The 22,515-nt window shown below is 40.1% G+C and overlaps 1 protein-coding gene across 2 annotated transcripts in view; it reads right to left on the bottom strand.

Annotated features, from left to right (window-relative positions):
• Window positions 1-11,303: 11,303 nt before the first annotated feature.
• The window catches only part of tmem183a (transmembrane protein 183A), a 37,303-nt gene continuing 26,091 nt past the window's right edge, over window positions 11,304-22,515 (bottom strand). For both annotated transcript variants that reach the window (XM_055654518.1, XM_055654517.1), the window contains 3 exons: window positions 17,224-17,304; window positions 16,025-16,180; window positions 11,304-14,873 (listed from right to left, as the gene is read on the bottom strand). In XM_055654518.1, the coding sequence (XP_055510493.1) occupies window positions 14,688-14,873; window positions 16,025-16,180; window positions 17,224-17,304 (423 nt within the window). In that variant the 3' untranslated portion in view covers window positions 11,304-14,687. The remainder of the gene's footprint in view (window positions 14,874-16,024; window positions 16,181-17,223; window positions 17,305-22,515) is intronic.

A 22,515-nucleotide genomic window follows, 5' to 3' on the forward strand; every position in this document is an offset into this window, starting at 1 on the left:
GATGATGGGTTATATTAGCGTACAAAATCATGAAAGGAATAAATCAGGTAGATGCACAGAGTTTCTTGCCCAGAGTAGGGGAATCGAGAACCAGTTGACATAAGTTTAAAGTGAGGGGGGAAAGATTTAATAGGAACCTGAAGAGTTACTTTTTCACCCAAAGGGCGGTGGCCGTATGGAATGAGCTGCTGGAGGAGGAAGTTGAAGCGGGTATTATTGCAGCGTTGAAGAAACATTTAGACAGGTACATGGTTAAGACAGGTTTAGAGAGATATGGGCCATCACAGGCAGACGAGGCTAGTGTAGATGGGACATGTTGTTAGTGGGGGCAAAATGGACCGAGGAGTCCATTTCCATGCGGCATAACTTTATTTTTTAAGGCATTAAATCAAACCAAGTGTCATGGCTTTGAGTATATAGTTTAGTTGAAAGCCTGTGAAATGAAGCAAACTCTACTGTCAAATTTCTTTGGATGAGATGCAGATCAAGGTTTAGATTAATTTATTGCCATATGCACCAGGGTGCAATGAAATTCCTTGTTCGCATGAAGCTCATTAAATAAACAATATACATGCAAGAATGATAAATACAACAATAAATAGTAGTGCAAAACAGAATGGTGCAATGCAATCAATGATCTTTACTGATATCACACACCATCTGGTTTATATTAATGGTTTACATGCATGTAAAGAACCTAAGGCATTTGGAAACGTGTAAGGATTCTTCCACTGTCTTGACCAACATTCTTCTAACAAGATCAGCGAAAAAAAGGATCAGTTGGTTATTCAGAACGTTCCTTGTGGGATCTTGTTATTTGAAGGAACGGTAGTGCAGCAGCAGGGTTGCTGCCTGACAGCGCCAGAGACCCGGGTTTGATCCTGACTAAGGGTGTTTGTCTGTATGGTTTGTATGTTTTCTCTGTGAACTGCCTGGGTTTTCTCCAGGATCTCCAGTTTCCTCCCACACTCCAAAGATGTACAGGTTTATAGGCTAATTGGCTTGGTGAATTGTCCCTGGTGTGTCGGATAATGATAGTGTGTGGGGATCGCTGGTTGGTGTGGACTCGGTAGGCCGAAGGGCCAGTTTCCGTGCTGCATCTCTAAACCAAAAAGAATTGTCATCATGTTTCAAAAAAAATCATTGGACGCAAGTAAAATGCTTTGCATTGTGTATAGGAAACTTGATACAAATAAAAGTTTGTAAGAAAAACATGTTGTTTAGGTTAAGACTTTTCCAATGTTCAAAATCTTATGAATATATTTTTAAATTAAAATATTAGAATGCAGAATAACAATAAGATGCTGTATAATAATGGGTTTTATCCAGCATTAGCCTCCTGCTTGTGACAAAGTGCCAGCTTCACTATGATGAAAATTACTTTTGATAACATCTGTCTTTGATTTGTAACAGTTAAAAGTTTTTTTAAGGCATCTCTACTCTTGGATGACATGATCAGAGGATAAGCTGTGGTAATTGAGTCGTCAAGAGGCCACATGGTCAATTAATAATACATTCCTCCCAGTTTCAACCCCATCTTCTTTGTCTGCAAACAATCCCTCGGGTTTACGGAGATCATCAGTGCTTTAGTACTTAAAAAATGTATATGACTGTCATAATATTTTAAGCAAAACGGTATTAATAATGAAACGCATTTATAATTCATGCTCAAATTACTTCTATTAATAATTTTTGAACACGTTCCCTGCTGCAGCCTTGTCACCAGACACTTAAATCAAAAGTATATCTTCAGACATAGTTTGCTTAATTGAACTATTTGATTAATGCAATTTATTTAATACTATAAATCTATCCATTTATATGGTTTATGATGCAGCTGAGATAATATGATCCAAAAAGCTTTGGATGACCTCTCCTTATGACTTTTCGGTGGAGTTAATGACTTGAAATGTAGAGAGGTGTTCTGCTCACAACCCTGCTTTAAAGCTGACCTATTTGTGTTCTCTGAAATTACGATCTAGCAGCAGACATTTTCTGCACTGCATCATCATTATCTCATTATCAGGTTTTTGTTGTTCACTTTAGAATTAAAGCTGAGAATGGTGGATACCAGACACAAGCAGAAATACAATATCATCACAGAATATGCAGATAAACAGCCTTGCAACCCTGCTTTAAACGTATGTGCATGGGACAATATTATATTGCTACTGTGCCTCTAAATCATTTTAATAAGTCTAAAGTACTTCAGTATACTCACATGGAATCCCGATCACAGCAAGAAGAGGATAGAACACTTTCTGTAGCATTATCATCCAATGGTCTCCATCCATTTTTAATAATGAGGTTTCCCGTCTCAAGCAGACATGTTCACTAAGCCTGGAGTCTCATCACTTTAGATATTTGAAAGATATTTTATTGCCTTATTAACTTTCTCATTTCTGTCAGCAAACACAGCAAAACTAGCTTTAATTTAATGTGTGTAAGTATAAGTCACAGCTGAACCCAGTATTAATGATTGCCAGGATAATCAGGAAGGTGAACAATTTAATGTTAGACACCCGATGCAATGATATCATAAAGATGATAAATGATTAAAATCACTCGGATTGTACCACCGTGCCATCCTCCAATTGCCGAGTCTCTCTGGCAGATGTTGTACTAATAAACTGGATGGTGTGTGTACTTCAATTTCCTTTACAGTGACTGTTTTCTTGTCTCTTCTGCCATAGAGTTTACTCTGGATATTTGAAGGTTTGTTTACAAAATTAAATAACTTTATTGTGTAAGTGAGGTGCACTGAAATATAATATTTTCTTGGATCAAACACTTTTGATCATTTACCAGCAATTAATGCTAGACCCACACTTCTAACAAATGTTTCCCAGCCTGTTTGTGCCAGACTGCCTGTACCCATCCTGTAAGGGGGGGGGGGGGGGGGGGGGGGGGGGGGGGGGGGGGGGGGGGGGGGGGGGGAGGTGTGGGGGGGGGAGGGGAGGGAGGAAAAAAACATTTACAGCAATGAGGAAGTTGAGCATAGGTTAAAAAAAACACAAAGTGCTGGAGTGACTTAGTGGGTCAAGTGGGTGATGCATAGGCAACGAATCAAGTCGGGACACTTCTTCAGATTGAAGTAGAAAGATCCCAACTCCAAATATCGCCTATCTATTCCCTCCACAGATACCGTCTGACCCGAGTTGCTCCAGCACTTCGTGTTTTGTTCAAGATTCCAACATCTTTTGTGTCTCCATTTTACTGTATAGATTAATTTTGGTTAATTTAGTTGGTCTTGAAATAATATTTTGAATGATTTGAAGTTGTTTCTATGGGATTTAATTTAAAAAATAATTCTTTTTTTTCTCAAAGTGTTATAATTGATTTAATTTTAATGGTTTTGACAGCTTCTGATTGTAGGGATATTCAAAAGCATGGCAGCTTTGACAGTTGGTTTCACACTCAGTCATATTATGGGTAACGTTTGACTGCTTTGGCCCTTTATGAGGCCCAAGTCTAGACATGATTCCAGCAATTTGGTGATGTCCATGAATTCCAAACCAGAGCAGGTAGGATATTGGGAAAATAGAATTGCAAGTGTGGGTGACAGTGCCCATACTCAGCAAAATCCTAGCCAGGGTAATTTCAGGATAATGCGCCCAGTGCTATTTTTACCACAGCAAATTACCTTTTAAAATGTAGTCATTATTATTCATACAACATTCCTTATTGGTGCCTAAAGATTGTTTTTCATCTATTCATAGCTTCATAAGTTATAGGAGCAGAATTAGGCCATTCTGCCCATCAAGCCTACTCCACCATTATCATGGCTGATCTATCTTTCCTTCTCAACCCCATTCTTCTGCCTTCTCCCCATAACCTCCGACACCCATACTAATCAAGAATCTATCAATCTCCACCTTAAAAATATCCATCGACGGGCTCCACAGCTTTCTGTGGCAATGAATTCCACAGATTCATCAGCATCTGACTAAAGAAAATCTTCCTCATCTCCATTCCAAAGGTTCTTCCTTTTACTCTGAGGCTATGGGCTCTGGTCCTAGACTTTCCCACTAGTGGAAACATCCTCTTAACATCCACTCTATCCAGGATATTGTCAGTATGTTACGTTTATTGCTGGTGCAAATTTGGGTTGCACTCAAAAAGCTAGCAAATTGGTCAAAACAAAATTAATACAGCGTAAGGGTAGTTTGCAGAGAAGGAATGTGTAACGTACAGCTTCCAATGGCTACACACTCAATCCGGCTCAGCTGTCAACACTTGGCAGTCAGCAGAGAAGATAAACTACCCTTAAAGGCACTTTTCATACCAGCCAAACTGTGACACACAAGTGGCCCCTGACATGAGGAGAAAAAGCAATCCATGAAAGTTTGAGAGGGACACATACAGTGCCCTCCATAATGTTTGGGCCAAAGACCCATCATTTATTTATTTGCCTCTGTACTCCACAATTTGAGATTTGTAATAGAAAAAAATAACATGTGGTTTAAGTGCACATTGTCAGATTTAAAAAAAGGCCATTCTAATACATTTTGGTTTCACTATGCAGAAATTACAGCAGTGTTTATACATAGTCCTCCCATTTCATGGCACCATAACGTTTGGGAGACAGCAATGTCATGTAAATTAAAGTAGTCATGTTTAGTATTTTGTTGCATATCCTTTGCATGCAATGACTGCGATTCATGGACATCACCAGTTGCTGGGTGTCTTCTCTGATGATGTTGTCAGGCCTGTATTGCAGCCATCTTTAACTATGCTTGTTTTGTGGGCTAGTCCCCTTCAGTTTTCTCTTCAGCATATAAAAGGCATGCTCAATTGGGTTCAGATCGGGTGATAGGCATGGCCACTCAAGAATTTACAATTTTTTAGCTTTGAAAAACTCCTTTGTTGCTTTAGCTGTATGTTCGGGATCATTGTCTTGCTGTAGAATGAACCACTGGCCATTGAGTTTTGAGGCATTTGTTTGAACTTGAGCAGATAGGATGTGTCTATACACTTCAGAATTCATTATGCTCCAAGCATCAGCAGTTGTATCATCAATGAAGATAAGTGAGCCTGTACCTTCAGCAGCCATACATGCTCATCACCGTGTTTCGCAGATGAGGTGGTATGCTTTGGATCTTGGGCAGTTCCTTCTCCCCTCCATACTTTACTTCTGCCATTACTCTGATACAAGTTCATCTTCGTCTCATCTGTCCACAAGACCTTTTTCCAGAACTGTGGTTGCCCTTTTAAGTACTTCTTGGCAAACTGTAACCAGACCATCCTATTTTTGCGGCTAACAAGCGGTTTGCATCTTGCAGTGTAATCTCTGTATTTCTGTTCATGAAGTCTTCTGCAGACAGTGGTCATTGACAATTCCACACCTGGCTCTTCAGGAGTGTTTCTGATCTGTCGGACAGGTGTTTGGGGATTTTTCTTTATTATAGAGAGAATTCTTCTGTCATCAGCTATGGAGGTCTTCCTTGGCCTGCCAGTCCCTTTGCGATTAGTAAGCTCACCAGTGCTCGCTTTCTTCTTAATGATGTTCCAAACAGTTGATTTTGGTAAGTTTGGCTGACGTCTCTAAGTTTTATTCGTGTTTCTCACTCATAATGGCTTCTTTGACTTTCATTGGCACAACTTAATGGTCTTAATGTTGATAAACAGCAATAAGTTTCCAAAGATGATGGAAAGACCGGAGGAAAAACGCAGTGCTGAGCTTTCTTATACTTGCATGAAGGATTACAAACACCTGAGCAATTACAAACACATGTGAAGCCATGCGTCCCAAACATTAAGGTGCCCTGAAATGGGGGTCTATGTATAAACACAGCTGTAATTTCTACATAGTGAAACCAAAACGTATAAAAATATTATTTAATAAAATCTGACAATGTGCACTCTAACCACATGTGATTTTTTTCCAATTACAAATCTCAAATTGTGGAGTAGAGGCAAATAAATGATGGGTCTTTGTCCCAAAAATTATGGAGGGCACTGTAAGTGTGAATCAATGTAAAATATGCAACAAGGGAGGTGTTCTACATTAACTAGCGTAATAAACCTGTTACGAGCTAAGGAATCAGGCACGTGGCTGGAGTGATCTCCAGGAATGAGAACCACACATTCACACGGTTATTCCATCTACCCGATTCCATTATCCCACTCTTTCCTAGACCACTCCTTTACCATACCTTCTCCCCATAACCCCTGACCCCAGTACTAATCAAGAATCTATCAATCTTCGCCTTAAAAATATCCATTGACTTGGCCTCCACAGCCTTCTGTGGCAATAAATTCCAGATTCACCACCCGATGACTAAAGAATTTCTTCCTCATCTCCTTTCTAAAGGTACGTCCTTTTATTCTGAGGCTATGACCTCTGATCCTAGCAAGTGGAAACATCCTCTCCACATCCACTCTATCTAGCCAGCTGGTCCCTAGTAAAGATGCTCCACATCAGCAGATGGCTCTCTTGCATGAAGAGCGATCATGAAGTTTCCCTAGTTGTGAGCCTCATCTAAGGCCAATGGGGCGGTATGGATGCATGGACCTAACCTCTAAACCTCTGGCATAGATTCCCTATGCCTCTGTACTCATGACTGAGATTTGAGGCATCTACTCGACTTTGCTCATCTCATTCAACAAGGTCAGAGGTATGGCGTGATTGCAGGAGCAGAGAAATATCCCATACTTGCACAATGCTTTATTCTTGGTTCTTGGTTTCTTGGTCCTACAAAATATTTCAAATGGAATTTAAACTGGAGGTCCTTCAGCTCAGATAGTTCTGACATCTGAATCCAAGGAAAAGAATGACGAAAGCAAGAATTGGGGCTGTTAGCAAATTAGCTACAAGCTAATTATAAACTAGGGTTACCTGCATTCTTGCAAAGAAGAAACATAAATGTAATTTTTGATATTAGGGCAACATTTGTTCATTATTTGCCTGTATATGTGATCATTTTAATTAAGTACATAACGATGATGGAGAAGCAAGGCATTGCAGATGCTGGTTTACAAAAAAGACACAAAGAGCTGGAGTAATTCATCGGGTTAGGCAGCATCTCTGGAGAGCATAGTCAGGTTACGTTTCAGGTCTGAAGTAGGTTTCACGGTCAGTTTATTGTCACACGTACCAATTAAGGTACAATGAAATTCAAATTATCATACAGCCACACTAAAAAAAAAGCAACAACACACAACTACATAAGAGTTAACATAAACATCCACCACAGTGGATTCCCCACATTCCTCACTGTGATGGAAGGCAATAAAGTCCAACTTCTTCCTCTTATTCTCCTGCTGTTGGGACAGTCGAACCATCCGCAGTTGGGGCGATCGAAGCTCCCGCAGCCGGCGGTCGAAGCTCCCGCTTCGGGACGATTGAAGCTCCTGCGGCTTGGAGTTCCCGAAGTCGGTCTCTAACTAGAGACCGCAAGGTTAAAGTCCACAGGCACCCGCGTTTGGAGCCCCAAAGTCGACCCCCAACAGGGAACGCGAGCTCCGTAATGTTAAGTCGGCAGGCTCCCGTGGTGGAGCTCTCGAAGTCGGTCTCCAGCAAAGGCCGCCAACTCATCGATGTTAGGCCGCAGTGCGGACAGAGATACAATTCGGAAAAAAATTGCATCTCCGTCGAGGTAAGAGATTAGAAAAAGTTTCCCCCAACCCCCTCGCCCCACCCACATAAAACAAGCTAAAGAACACTAAAAACATACATTTAACACATACAAACAACAAAGAAGGGGAGGACAGACAGACTGTTGGCAAGGCAGCCATTGCTGGCACCACCCGGTGGATCTTGATCCAAGTAGGGTCCAGATCCAAAATGTAATCTATCCAGCAAATACAAAATTGCTGTCTGACCCATCGAGTTACTCCAGCACTTTGAGGGTTTTTTAACTTATAGATAATGCTTTTTGCTGCTTTGCACGCCCTTTTGAAAAATAAATTGTATTCACAGATAAAAATACAATACAAAGGGGGGAAATGTGATTTTCAACAGTACTGCAATTTAATAATACTGCATTGGCTGGATGGCATTTTGAGACGATCCAAGGGAGTCGAAACTCCTGTATAAATAAAGCTAATTTCTTTAGATAAGGAACCAGTATTTCCTCAAAGGGTAATGCAAGTGTTAAAAATGTTAAAGCTACAAGCCATGCCTTCACAGTGAACCTCAGCAAACAACCAAGTGATGAGGAAGATAAATTGTGTTTAAAGAAGTTAGTCGTCTTATGTTTAGAAGAGATATTGTTAAGGGACTTGAAGGGTAGGGAGGATTAGATTATTTATTACACTAGAAGGCCAAATAGCATTCTTGCATAACAAACTTGCAAAATTTATAAATCTCATTACACTCCCAAAGCCATTCATTCTCTTTTACTTCAGCCATCCAGGTTAATTTTAAATATTTATTTACAATCACTTCTGCCTCAATCACTAATGCTGGAAGGAAAATCTCTTGCCTTACAAATGGTGGACAATACTTTCTTCAACCTCAAGTGCTAAATGTATTTCTTTGTAAATGCTATATTTAATGACCCAAGTACAGTAAACTCTTATTTTAATGGACCTCATTATAATGGATTTTGGTTATAGTGGACAGACCTACTGACGGCTGTCAACGTGCCCGCCCCCCCACTCCTGCCGCTACACACCCGCCCACTCTTACCTGCACGGGCCACGACCATTGACTCCGCCGACCATTGCCATTCCCCCGGCCGGCAGCAGGCCAGGGCTATCAACTCACCTGGATTTCAGGCCCAGTTCTGGACTGAGTCTGAAGAAGGGTCCCGACCCAAAACTTCACCTATCTAGAGATGCTGCCCGACCTGCTGAGTCTCTCCAGCACTTCATGTCTTTTTATGTATTAACCAGCAACTGCAGTTGTTTGCTTCTGCTACATATAATGATAATACCTTACTTGTGTATAACGGCAATCAGCAATAACGATAGCAATAACCACCCCCTACCCCCCAACCCCCACCCCCATTATAACAGAGGTTTACTTTACTAATTGTTTTCTCTTATTTATTCAGATATATTCCTTACATGGTTTGGAATACTATCAAGCTCCTTACTAACTATGTTCAAAAGACTAAGATTAATTCAGGTATTTTCTTAGTTTTGCATTATCTCATGGCATGAAATTCAAGATTACACTAAACGTTTAAATAAGTTTTTAAACAGTATCTGCATTGATGAAATTGCTCATGTTATGTTGTTGAATTTATAGGTACAAAATGCAAAACAAATTATAGACAATATTCCAATCTTTTAATAGTGATTAAATAATCACAGTTCAGCTGGATTTGGTGAAATCAAGTTTTGTAGTTCTGAAAACACAGAGCAAGATATGTACAACAGTAATAGACTGCCACCTAGTGATCATAATCGGTAACATCATAGAATATTTGCCTATAAATTGGATTTCACTTAAGTTCTGAAAGATTTGTGCCATAACCCATTCAGATTTCTTGCTAAAAATGGTTGAGGCATCACTTAGAATAGCTTACACCCAGAGTAATGAACATAGAACTGTACAGTCCAAGATAAAGCTCTTTGGCCCACAATGTCTGTGCTGAACATGATGCCAAGACCAACTCGTATCTGCCTGCACATAATCCATATCCCACTAATCTCTCCATATTCATATGCCTATCCAAAAGTTTTTTAAATGCCACTATCGTATCTGCCTCAAGAGCCACCCTTAGCTGCACATTCCTGGCACCACCCTGTTAAAAAAAACTTGCTTGTCATTTTAAAGCTATGCCATCTAGTATCAGTTGTCAGAAAATCTGTGACATACCTGTATTGTGTTCACCACGTACAATGTTGAGTTGAAGAAACCAATCACAAATAGTCTTGCAGCTCTCAATGTCTCTTCGAGCGGATTTGAACATTATTTTTGGTAATCAATTCAACAATGTCATTCAACCTCAATTATCCTGATCTATCGACCAAATGGACAAAGCTTTATTCTGAGAATTAGTGAATTATCACCCACGACAAATATTCCCATTTAACACAGAACTCCAGACGCTGGTTTATACCAAAGACACAAAGTGCTGGAGTAACTCTGCGGTTTAGACCGCATCTCTGGAGAAAAATGATGGGTGATGTTTTGGGTCAGGACTCTTCTTCAGACTAAAAGCAGGGGGTGGAAATGGTGACGAGTTAAAAGCAATTAAAAACCAGGACCAATCAGGGTTAGCCACAAATGTCCCCGGACAGGGCGTTGCCCGAGATCCATAATTGGCAATGGAAGGTGGGATCTCAAAAGAAACAAAATGGACAATTTTGGAACTGATAAAACAACTCAGGAGGACTAAGGAGGGAGGGGAGTATAAGATGAAGTTACTTAAAATTAGAGAATTCAATGTTCATACCGCTGGGTTGTAAGGTACCCAAGGTATGAGGCGCACAAGAATGTGTGTGTTTCCTCACTCTGGCAGTAGAGGAGGCCCAGGACAGAAAGGAGAGTATGGGAATAGGAAGGAGTTGAAATGGTTGGCTTCCCATCTCCACCCTTTCCGCCTTCCGCAGGGACCGCTCCCTCCTCAGTTCACTCACCCCTAACAACCCATATCACCACCTCCACAGGTACATTCCGCTACAACCACAGGAGGTGCAACACATATTTTTTAGCTCCTCCCTCGACTCCATCCAGGGACCATGACAGTCATTTCAGGTTACATGATGTTGACATGTACCTCCTGTAACCTCATCTACTGTATCCGGTGTTCCAAATGTGGGTTTCTGTACATTGGCGAGACCAAATGTAAACTTACCGACTGTTTTGCTGAACACTTGCGCTTGGTCTCTCTTTACCTACGTGACCTCTCGGATGCCAACCATTTTATTTTATTTTCCTTAGTGTAGTCTTGGTGTATAAATGAGGAGTCCTGTTAAGAGCCTTTGACCTGCTCTCGAGTTCTCCAGAGCAACTATCGCAAGCCGGAGTTCTCGATGGGCAGAAGGGCATGAGGTTTGTTGCTTCCAGCCACTGCTTTTTTCAATGGAGAACCAATGATCAGAAGGGCATGAGGTTTGGGGCTTATTTAAACCCTGGACTGTATTTCACTGTATTTCAATAAACATAATTTATTTGTAACCCTGCAGTGTTCTTCCTCCATCACTGATTAGAATCCTCAAAACCTGCATCACGCCCAGAAAAGGAAAATGCCCTAATCTAAACAAAATTCAAAAGTGAATACCTATTTTTTTCTTTAGTTGCCAGTCTTGATAGTTTCTCTGATTTCCCAATGAAGCTATTCACATGGCGTTCAACTTAGAAGCTCATAAACACAACTGGTAGTAAATAAAGAGTCTAAAACATCCAATTCTCTTTCATGAACTTTATTGGGGGCTGAAATTCTACAGTCTAAAAATGAATGTGATGTCATTTGAAAAATTGATTTGTTCAGCAAGTATTCTAATTAAATTTTCATGAAATTGATGTTCTACATTTTTAAGTGGTAATTCTAATTATCCAAGAAACATCCAAGAAATGAATTCAGGAGTCATGCTCATCAGTTGTCAACCAACATCTAGTTCATCACTCACATATATAGTCCAGTTGAAATAACCATGATAACCAAGTAGAATTGAGCAGTTTGAAATACAATTCAAATATTTCTGATTTGCTGCAATTATAACGTATGTTCAATCTCAGATATCATCAGCACTTCACAAGAATAAATCCACACGTTTTTCGTCTACTCAATGATACTTTAAATAGTTCATCTCAAGTTGAAAACAGGGCTTTTACAAAATTTTGCAGATCTCAATTTTAAAATCACATCGCAACAATATTAACAATTTGATTCTGTTATATTTGATGATAAAGCTTCATGATTATTCTCCAATGTCTTCATAATATGTCTAACTGGGCTTGTATTTACTCAAATACTGTACGAGGACAAAGAGCCAGAATACAGAGAAAATTAAAGGCAAATTATTTTCTTAGTAATATTTAAGATCCACTACTCATTAGATTTTCCTACTCACGATACAGATGGATAAATCATTAACTTCTGTCCAAGTTTTTGAATTTAACAGAAATCATCTAGTTCATCACAGTTGTAATTCAATATGATGCCTGTAACTAGCAGCACTTGGCATATGCTGAAAAACCTCTGGCTAGTTTAGTTTTCTGCATTTCTGTAAATTACCAGGGGAACAAATTAAATACATGGTTTCAATATGCATCTGAAAAGTTGAATGATAGCTCAATAACTGATCTCTGGAATCAGATGAACTTCATTAGCTCAGTGTCAATAGACTCCCTTCATTGTATAAAACTAATGCATCACCCTCATGTAAACTTTTGATTGCTATTCTGAAGGGAAACAAACTTCAGTTGAAATACATTACCGGAATATTCTATCCTGGACGTGCTACTACACATGAGATGCTGGTTCTGACAGCAGTCACCAATCTAAGAAGACAATCACCGTTACATCTATTAAAAGATTATCTTAATGTTACCCAAGATTTCTGAATTTTCTGGAACATGGTATCTCATTAGTGAATGATCAGTTATATTTCACAAACATACTAGATTTTGCTCATAGAAACAAAAATGTAATGTAGGACAATAGCAAGTTAGTATTTTCACAGCATTGTGATTCTGTTCCACATATATATCACTCCTAGTTGAAAATTTGACTTTGCTTTCCATGGTTATAACGGGCTTTAAAAATAAAATTGGCAAATCATTTTCTATCATTTGAATACATATACTTATATTAAATCAATGTAAGCTTTGAACTAAACAGCCACAATTAAAGGCTTACTCCAACAATTTCACAAAAGATTCTTGGACACAATATATTAGCAATGTCCCAATAGTTCCCCAAAAGATTGAAAATGTATAAATATCTGAATTTTGTGCATCATAAGTTCTATTTTAGAACCAATGCATCTACAAACTCTCAAATTATTTTCACATGTATGCGCACATTTTAAAAATGTGTTTACAGAAACGCAAATACAAAGGAGCTCATAAAATACCAATGAAGGATAATTGTAAAATCTTCACAGTTATTTTCATACTTTGGTTTAAGTGCCTTTGCTGGAATGAACAATGCTCTAAGCTTCACATGGCAGCAAATTATATGCTACTAAACTTAATAAGGTGCCATGCACTGTGCAAAAAATAATACAATTTAATCTGTTAACCAGAACTACCCGAGCTGCTGCAATCCATGACATAGTATTGAATTTTATCTTGCTTAGTATGTTAAGGTTGATTTGGGATTGTATTTATTCTTTTCATTCTCAGATCAACAAAATCATTCAATTATCAACTATGTCTTTTAAGGAATGAGGCAGCTCGTTAAAGATAGCAAAGATTGATTCAAAACAAATCAAGCTCCACTTTTTTCCTCATTCAAAAACTGAACTATACCAAGCAGTATATAACTGAAACAAGATCCTCAGTTAACACGATCAGTCACTTTTAATGTTCTGAAAACTCTTCAGTAAAAAAAAGTGCCTTTCATGTTTTATGCACGTTTCTTATCAAAGAACAAGCTGCCAATTCTTAAATGCACTCTGTTTGACATGAAGAAATGTATTGGCAATCCCACCTACAAAAATGCGATGGGATGAATGTACTAAATTCTTATCAGGATAATGTTAATCCACTTCAAAGTTTTGCAGAGATTCAAAAATATCCCAGATGTATTGAGTGGGTAAGGTTTCAGGATGCCAACATACAATTCAAATTTCAGCCTGCATTTTTTTTTTTTGCTTTTCCAAGTACAATTCAAAATTCTTTTGCACATTTGGAAATGTTGACTACAACAAATGGCAATCTAAATCACTTCATCAAATTACTCAAAACAAAACTAATGAGCTTCATGTTTAATCCATTTCTAATTGTCCAGATTTAGAACAGAGAAAATAGGAACTTCAGGACAATGTTCAATACAAAGGTTCTCTTTGTAAATAATTAAGTTCCAGCTCCAAAGTCTTCTTATGATTCATGATGATCATGATGCCCTTGGACATTTCACCATGTGTTTAATGGTAATGAAGTTCTATTTCTAGTTTGTGCAGAGAACTGCTTTCGCAATGATCTTTTGCGGAAATACATTATAGAGAGCAATAATTTATTGGTTAAGAAAGAATGCAGATGCTGGAAAAATCGAAGGTAGACAAAAATGCTGGAGACTTGAAACGTTGTCTATTCCTTCTCTCCATAGATGCTGCCACACCCGCTGAGTTTCTCCAGCATTTTTGTCTACCAATATTTTATTGGTTACTATTAACAACAATTAAAAACCACTGCACACTCCATGAGTGTGTTATAAATGACAAGGGTACCCTGTGCCTACAACTTCCTACCCCTTGAGCATCACTGCTAATATTTAAGTTTCAAACTGTCCAAGTAAGAGAAAATCGATTCCTGCCGCGTCAAGCATTCTGCTAAATTTCTATGTATAAAATAATCAGAAACATCTAAAGTTGAACTGCCTTTTTATCAATTACAAGATTAGTTTTCCCTGATTCTCAGATCCAGGGTTCCAAATGGTGCTAACATTTCAGCCCTCAACATTTGCACTTCAGTTGCAAATACTTATGACGTATATGAATCACAACTGTCTACATTCCATGTCACTCCTCTAAAAACTGAACTCATTCTCCATATTAACATGCAATTCAATTTTATGTCCAATTTTTGCCTCTCAATTTTGCAATTGTTTTAAAGGAAAATAGTATTAAATACTAGCAGAAAAGGGATACTGTGGATGCCACCAGTCCAGCAAACGCACGCTATGCACAGGATCCAAGATAACAAGGAGTCCTTGGTCCTTTTTAGGCTTCCTGCCTTGTGGAAGTGGGGAGTCCTGAAATAGCATTCTGACACGATGGTGCCTCATATCAGTGCTCACGTTTATTGTAAACTGTAAAAGAAAAATAAACTTTAATTTTATGCCACTTTATCTAAACTAAGAAAGTTTAAACATACAATCTTGTAAGATAAAAATTTGCAAGATAGCAACATAAGGATGTTCAATAAATAGGAAGCGCATGGCTATAAAGCAGCAGCTGAAATCAATGGTTAGAATTTGGATTTCCACAGATTCCCCAACAAAAGTCTCAGCCCCAACAGAATTCCATGGTTCTTAAGCATAATAATTTGGGATACAATGTCAAATAATAAATGATTTTGTTTATGGAAGACATCTGCAAGATAAATATTCGTCACAAGATATTTTCCACAGATTAGTACAAGATAATTATTTTCTAGTCCATGCTTATATAAACATTATAATGTTCCCACATTTTTCTCACCCTGAAACAACAATTGTTGAGTGACAAATAATTAGACTATAGATGATTGAAAAAAGGGTTCTTACTTGAAAAAGTATTTGACCATACCTTACCCTAAAACCTTCCCCGGACATTGTAGCCAGTGAATTAATCTATCTTTTATGTACCCAATACCCAACGTCCTTCCACCCTCCCCCACCCCACACCTTTCCCAGCACTCTATCCTTTTTGTTAACCAGCATCTGCAGTTCCTTCAGACTTTAGTGATACAGCGTGGAAACAGGTTCTTCAGGCCAGCGAGTTCACACCGCCCCGCTATCACCCCGTACACTAGCACTTTCCTACACACTGGGGACAATTTACAGAAGCCAATTAATCTACAAACCAGCACGTCGTTGGGATGTGGAGGGAAACTGGAGCACCTAGAGGAAATCCACATGGTCACAGGGAGAATGTACAAACTCCCCATAGACAGCACCCGGTGCCAGGATCGAACCCGGGTCCGTGGCGCTATAAGGCACCAACTCTACTGTTTCGCCACTGTGCCAGTGTATGTTTCATTTTTCATATTTTGATTAATCTTATGGATGCATGTATGGCTACATTGTAATAGTTATCCAGAGTGGATGGGAGTTATCCAACTCCACCATACCCCCTTCACTGGCTGATGTGGTGCTGTCAATAATTGGTGCTGACGGGAAAGAAATCAAAGTGAATTTAAACCACATAAATTACATGTACTATTTAGCATTGGAATACTTATTTAGAACATTCAACTTACCAATGTTAATGTCATTCCCATAACTACAGGTGTGAAGATGAAATTGAAAGTGGTGATCTGCAATAAGTAGCAGTCTTGGTCAGGGTTCTTGTGCACTTGTTCATACTGTCTAGGAAACTGAAGTCCATTTCGACAGCCATTCTTCAACTTAGGAGACTGATGGATACACATTATTGAAATTACTTGTAAATAAACCAAACACTACCAACAGACTCTTCTACTGCAAACAGTTCTGACAGCAAATATGGGAAGCAAAACAAAGCTTTAAAAGCAAAATAATTAATGAGGAATTAGATTTTAGCTTCTATAAAAAATATGCCAATTAAATATTAAATTCCATCAAAAAATTCTCAATTCTCATGAAGATGTTAATACTTTGTTGTGCGAGAAACCCACAGGTATAACTAACCCTCCGACAATCTATCAAAGTATCATGACCCTTCAATTAATATTTCCATGGTCTTTGGTAAAAATAAGAGTTTAGTCTTGCTTGCAACCAATATTTTCACCAAGTTACCGTTTCCATATAATGATAAGAAAACAAAAGGCAGTTTTTGCCTTCTAACCCAGAGAAGTCAAGGTCAATCTCATTATCCTCTACTCTAGACAAGGTGGGATCAGGCATGACTTGGTTCATTAAACCTGGAGCCTGCCTAAACAAATGAGAAAGGGGACAAGATGACTGAAATAACAAGTAAATTCAAGACGTATACATGAAGTAATCGACTACAGAAATCGTTCTTACATTAGTTAAGTTCTAAAGGCCTGCCACTTATAGTTTTGCAATTTAATTTGGTCGCTTTGACAATCATGATTACCCCGGAAGTATATATTGTTTTAGTCTTTAGATTTTCCCATGCAAATGTTTTAACCAAAAATATATTGTCCTTAGGAAGCGTCTAATAAAAACAAACTATTTCTCTATGGGAATAAATTTGGCTTAGCTAGGCATTTACTAACTATAGCTGCAAGTGGGAACTTAATTAATTAATAACTAAATTAACTCACACAAGTCCCCTTAATTTTTGGGACTATGCCATATAAGGATGCAGATTTTCATTTGGAAGTCATAAAAATGAGAATGCAGCTTCAACATAAACACAAACAGCTATAATATTGTTAAAATATTAAAAAATAAAAATATTCTGTATGTATTTGGGCCAAAACACTAATTATCATCTTAAAACTTCAGTGCATACCTGCTTTTTGAATTTATAGTTGAATTCCCATCTTTGGTCTGTTCTATTTCCACTTCCTTTTTTGCACCAGTACAGCAAGCACTAGAAACAACACAAGATAGACACAAAATGCTGTAGTAACGCAGCGGGACAGGCAGCATCTCTGGAGAGAAGGAATGGGTGACGTTTCGGGTCGAGACCCTTCCTCAGACTGATGTCAGGGGAGTGGGCTGGACAGGGATAGAATGTAGTCAGAGACAGTAAGACTGGTGGGAGAACTGAGAAGGGGGAAGGGATGGAAAGGGAGTGAAAGCCAGGGCTACTTGAAGTTAGAGAAGTCAATGTTCATACCGCTGGGGTGTAAGCTACCCAAGCAAAATATGAGGTACTGTTCCTCCAACTTACGCTGGGTCTCACTCTGACAATGGAGGAGGCCCAGGACAGAAAGGTCAGATTGGGAATGCGAGTTAAAGTGGTGAGCAACTGCGGCATCAGGTAGGTTAAGGCGGATTGAGTGGAGGAGTTCAGTGAAACAATCGCCGAGCCTGCGCTTGGTCTCGCCGATAGACAATTGACAATAAGTGCAGGAGTGCATTGAATCTGAATCTGAATCTGAGGAGCAGGCCATTCAGCCCTTCGAGCCAGCACTGCCATTCAATGTGATCATCCCCAATCAGTACCCAGTTCCTGCCTTCTCCCCATATTCCCTGACTCCACTATCTTTAAGAGGCCTATCTAATTCTCCCTCCGAGGCAGAGAATTCTACACTCACAACTCTCCGTGTGAAAAAGTGTTTCCTCATCTCCGTTCTAAATTTCTTACCTCTTATTCTTAAGCAGTGGCCCCCGGTTCTAGACTCCCCCAACATCGAGAACATGTTTTCTGCCTCTAGCATGTCATAGAAACATAGAAAATAGGTGCAGGAGGATGCCATTCGGCCCTTCGAGCCAGCACCGCCATTCATTGTGATCATGGCTGATCGTCCCCCATCAATAACCCGTGCCTGCCTTCTCCCCATATCCCTCGACTCCACTAGCCCCTAGAGCTCTTTCTAACTCTCTCTTAAATCCATCCAGTGACTTGGCCTCCACTGTCCTCTGTGGCAGGGAATTCCATAAATTCACAACTCTCTGGGTGAAAAAGTTTTCTCTCACCTCAGTCTTAAATGACCTTCCCTTTATTCTAAGACTGTGGCCCCTGGTTCTGGAGTCGCCCAACATTGGGAACATTTTTCCTGCATCTAGCTTGTCCAGTCCTTTTATAATTTTATATGTTTCTATAAGATCTCCCCTCATCCTTCTAAACTCCAGTGAATACAAGCCTAGTCTTTTCAATCTTTCCTCATATGACAGTCCCACCATGCCAGATATCAATCTCGTGAACCTATGCTGCACTGCCTCAATCACAAGGATGTCCTTCCTCGAATTAGGAGACCAAAACTGAACACAATATTCCAGATGTGGTCTCACCAGAGCCCTATACAACTGCAGAAGAAACCTCTTTACTCCTATACTGAAATCCTCTTGTTATGAAGGCCAACATTCCATTAGCTTTCTTCACTACCTGCTGTACCTTTAAGCCAACTCTCAGTGACCGGTGTACAAGGACGCCCAGGTCTCGCTGCAACTCCCCCTTACCTAACCTAACCCCATTGAGATAATAATGTCCAAACCCTTAATGATCTTATATGTTTCAATTAGATTCCCTCTCATTTTTCTAAACTCCAGAGTATACAAGCCCAGCAGCACCATTCTCTCAGCATATGACAGTCCCACCATCCCTGGAATTAACCTTGCAAACCTACACTGCACTCCATCAATAGCAATAATGTCCTTCCTCAAATTATGGGACCAAAACTGCATACAATACTCCAGGTGTGGTCTCATTAGGGCCCTATACAACTGCAGAAGGACCTATTTGCTCCTATACTCAACTCTTATTGTTATGAAGGCCAACACACTTTCTTCACTGCCTGCTGTACCTGCATGCTTACTTTCATTGACTGATGAACAAGGACCCTCAGATCCCGTTGTGCTTCCCCTTTTCCCAACTTGACACCATTTTGATGATAATCTGCCTTCCTGTTTTTACTACCAAAGTGGATAACCTCACATTTATCCACATTAAACTGCATCTGCCCAATTCACCCCTGTCCAAGTCACCCTGCATTCTCATAGCAACCTCCTCACAGTTCACACTGCACCCAGCTTTGTGTCATCTGCAAATTTGCTAATGTTACTTTGAATTCCTTCATCAAAATCATTGATGTATATTGTAAATAGCTGTGGTCCCAGCACCGACCCTAGCGGTCGGTACTCCACTAGTCACTGCCTGACATTCTGAAAGGGACCCGTTAATCCCTACTCTTTCTTTCCTGTCTGCCAACCAATTTTCTATCCATATCAGTACTCTACCCCCAATACCATGTGCCCTAATTTTGCCCACTAATCTCGTATGTGGGACCTTATCAAATGCTTTCTGAAAGTCCAGGTACACTACATTCACTGGCTCTCCCTTGTCCATTTTCCCAGTTACATCCTCAAAACATTTCCAGAAGATTAGTCAAGCATGATTTCCCCTTCGTAAATCCATGCTGACTCGGACCAATCCTGCTACTGCTATCCAAATGTGCCGCTATTTCATCTGTTATGATTGACCAGCATCTTCCTCACCACCGACGTCAGACTAACTGGTCTCTAATTCCCTGTTTTCTCTCTCTCCCGCCTTTCTTAAAAAGTGCGGTAACATTAGCTGCCCTCCAATCCACAGGAACTGATCCTGAATCTATAGAACATTGGAAAATTATCACCAATGCATCCATGATTTCTCGAGCCACTTCCTTAAGTATCCTGTGATGCAGACCATCAGGCCCTAGAGATTTATCAGTCTTCAGTCCCATCATTCTACCCAAGACAATTTTCTGCCTGATGTGGATTTCCTTCAGTTCCTCCATCACCCCAGATCCTCTGACCACTAGTACATCAGGAAGATTGTGTCCTCCTTAGTGAAGACGGATCCAAAGTACCTGTTCAACTCCTGCCATTTCCTTGTTCCCCATAATAAATTCGCCTTTTTCAGTCTACACGGGTCCAACTTTGGTCTTAACTAATTTTTTCCTCTTCACAAAGAAGCTTTTAATATCTTCCTTTATATTCTTGGCTAGCTTACTTTTGCACCTCATCTTTTCTCCCCGTATTGCCTTTTTAGTAATCTTCTGTTGCTCTTTCAACATCACCCAATCCTCTTTCTTCCCTCTCATCTTTGCTACGTTGTAATTTTCTTTTGTTGTTGCACTGTCATCCATGCTGGGGTATCTTTCCAGTCAACTTTGACATGCTCCTCCCTCATGGCTCAATTGTTCCCTTTATTCAACTGTAACACTGACACCTCCGATTTAACCTTCTCCCTCTCCAATTATAGATTAAACCTGACCATATTATGGTCACTACCTCCAAATGGCTCCTTAACCTCAAGTTCCTTTATCAAATCCGGTTCATTACATAACACTAAATCCAGAATTGCTTTCTTCCAGGTAGGCTCCAATACAAGCTGTTCTAAGAATCCATAACGGAGACACTCCACAAACTCCCTTTCTTGGGGTCCAGTACCAACCTGATTTTCTCACTCTACCTATATGTTGAAATCTCTCATAACAACCTTAGCATTACTTTTACTACATGCCAATTTTAACTCCTGATTCAACTTGCACCCTGTTCAACTTATATAGAAGTTGCACCTGGAACAGCGGATACAGTAGATGAGGTTGGAGGAGGTGCAAGTGAACCTCTGCTTAATCAGAAAAGACTGTTGGAATCCTTGAATGGAATTGGGGGGAGGTAAAGGGACAGGCGTTGCATTTCCTGCGGTTGCAGGGGAAAGTACCTGGGGACGGGGTGGTTTGGGTGGGAAGGGACGAGTTGATCAGGGAGTTGCGGAGGGAACGGTCTCTGCGGAAGGCAGAAAGGGGTGGAGATGGGAAGATGCGGCCAGTAGTGGGATCCCGTTGGAGATGGCAAAAGTGTTGGAGGATTATATGCTGTATGCGACCACTGATGGGGTGGAAGGTGAGGACAAGGAGGACTCTGTCCTTGTTGCGAATGGGGGGAGGGGGAGCAAGAGCGGAGCTGTGGGATTTCAAGGAGACCCTAGTGAGAGCCTCATCTATAATGGAAGAGGGGAACCCCTGTTTCCTAAAGAATTAGGACAGCTACGATGATCTAGTATGGAAAACCTCATCCTGGGCACAGATGCGGTGTAGATGGAGGAATTGAGAGTGGGGGATAGAGTCTTTACAGGAAGCAGGGTGGGAAGAAGTGTAGTCTAGATAGCTATGGGAGTCAGTAGGTTTGTAATAGATGTCAGTCAAAAGTTTCTCTCCTGTGATGGAGACGGTGAGATCGAGAAAAGGCAGGGAGATGGCGGAGGTGGCCCAAGTGAATTTGAGTGCAGGATGCAGTGAGTTCTGCATGTGTTCAGGAGGCAGCACCAATGCAGTCGTCAGTGTAGCGGAGGTAGAGTTCGGCGATTAGTTTACGCCTGGAACAGTGAATGTTCGATGTGCCCTACATTGAGGCAGGCATAGCTGAGGCTCATGCAAGTGCTCATAGCTATGCCCTGGATTTGGAGGAAGTGGGACGAGTCAAAGGTTGGCGAGGGTAAGGACCAGGGGGGAGGAGAGTCTTAGTAGACGGAAATTGGGTGGTTCTGCGGTCGCGGAAGAAACGGAGGCCTTTAAGACCTTCTTGCTGGGGGATGGAGGTGTAGTGACTAGACATCCATGGTAAAGATGAGGGAGTGGGGGCGTGGTAAACGGAAGTCATTGAAGAGACGAAGGGCGTGTGAGGTGTCTTGGACATAGGTAGGGAGGGATTGGACCAGAGGGGATCGGATAGAGTCAAGGTATGTGCAAATTAATTCGGCGGGACATGAACAAGCAGAAACAATGGGTGTGTCCGGACAGTAGAAAGAAAACATTTGCTTATGCTCAATAGTCAAATATTTAACATGACACGTTAGTTATTAAAATTCACAAAGCTTATAAGTAATTGGAAGGGTAAACAATGGAAATTTACAACTTCAATGTGATTTTATTTTTGTGGCTTGACGGAGATTATTGTCTTTGTGCTGCAGACTCTAAAACCATTGGGCAGAGTCTCAAAATAAGGGGACATCTATTGAGGACCAAGGTGAAAAAGTTTTCACCCAGGGATTAATGAATTTTCTATGAGAAAGTTATGGAGGCTCAATTGGTGTATATTTAAGTCAAAGATCAAATGATTTTCGGATATTAAAGGAATCAAGGGATAGAATTCA

Source organism: Leucoraja erinacea, chromosome 24 (assembly GCF_028641065.1).
Source record: "Leucoraja erinacea ecotype New England chromosome 24, Leri_hhj_1, whole genome shotgun sequence".
Classification (NCBI taxonomy): domain Eukaryota; kingdom Metazoa; phylum Chordata; class Chondrichthyes; order Rajiformes; family Rajidae; genus Leucoraja; species Leucoraja erinaceus.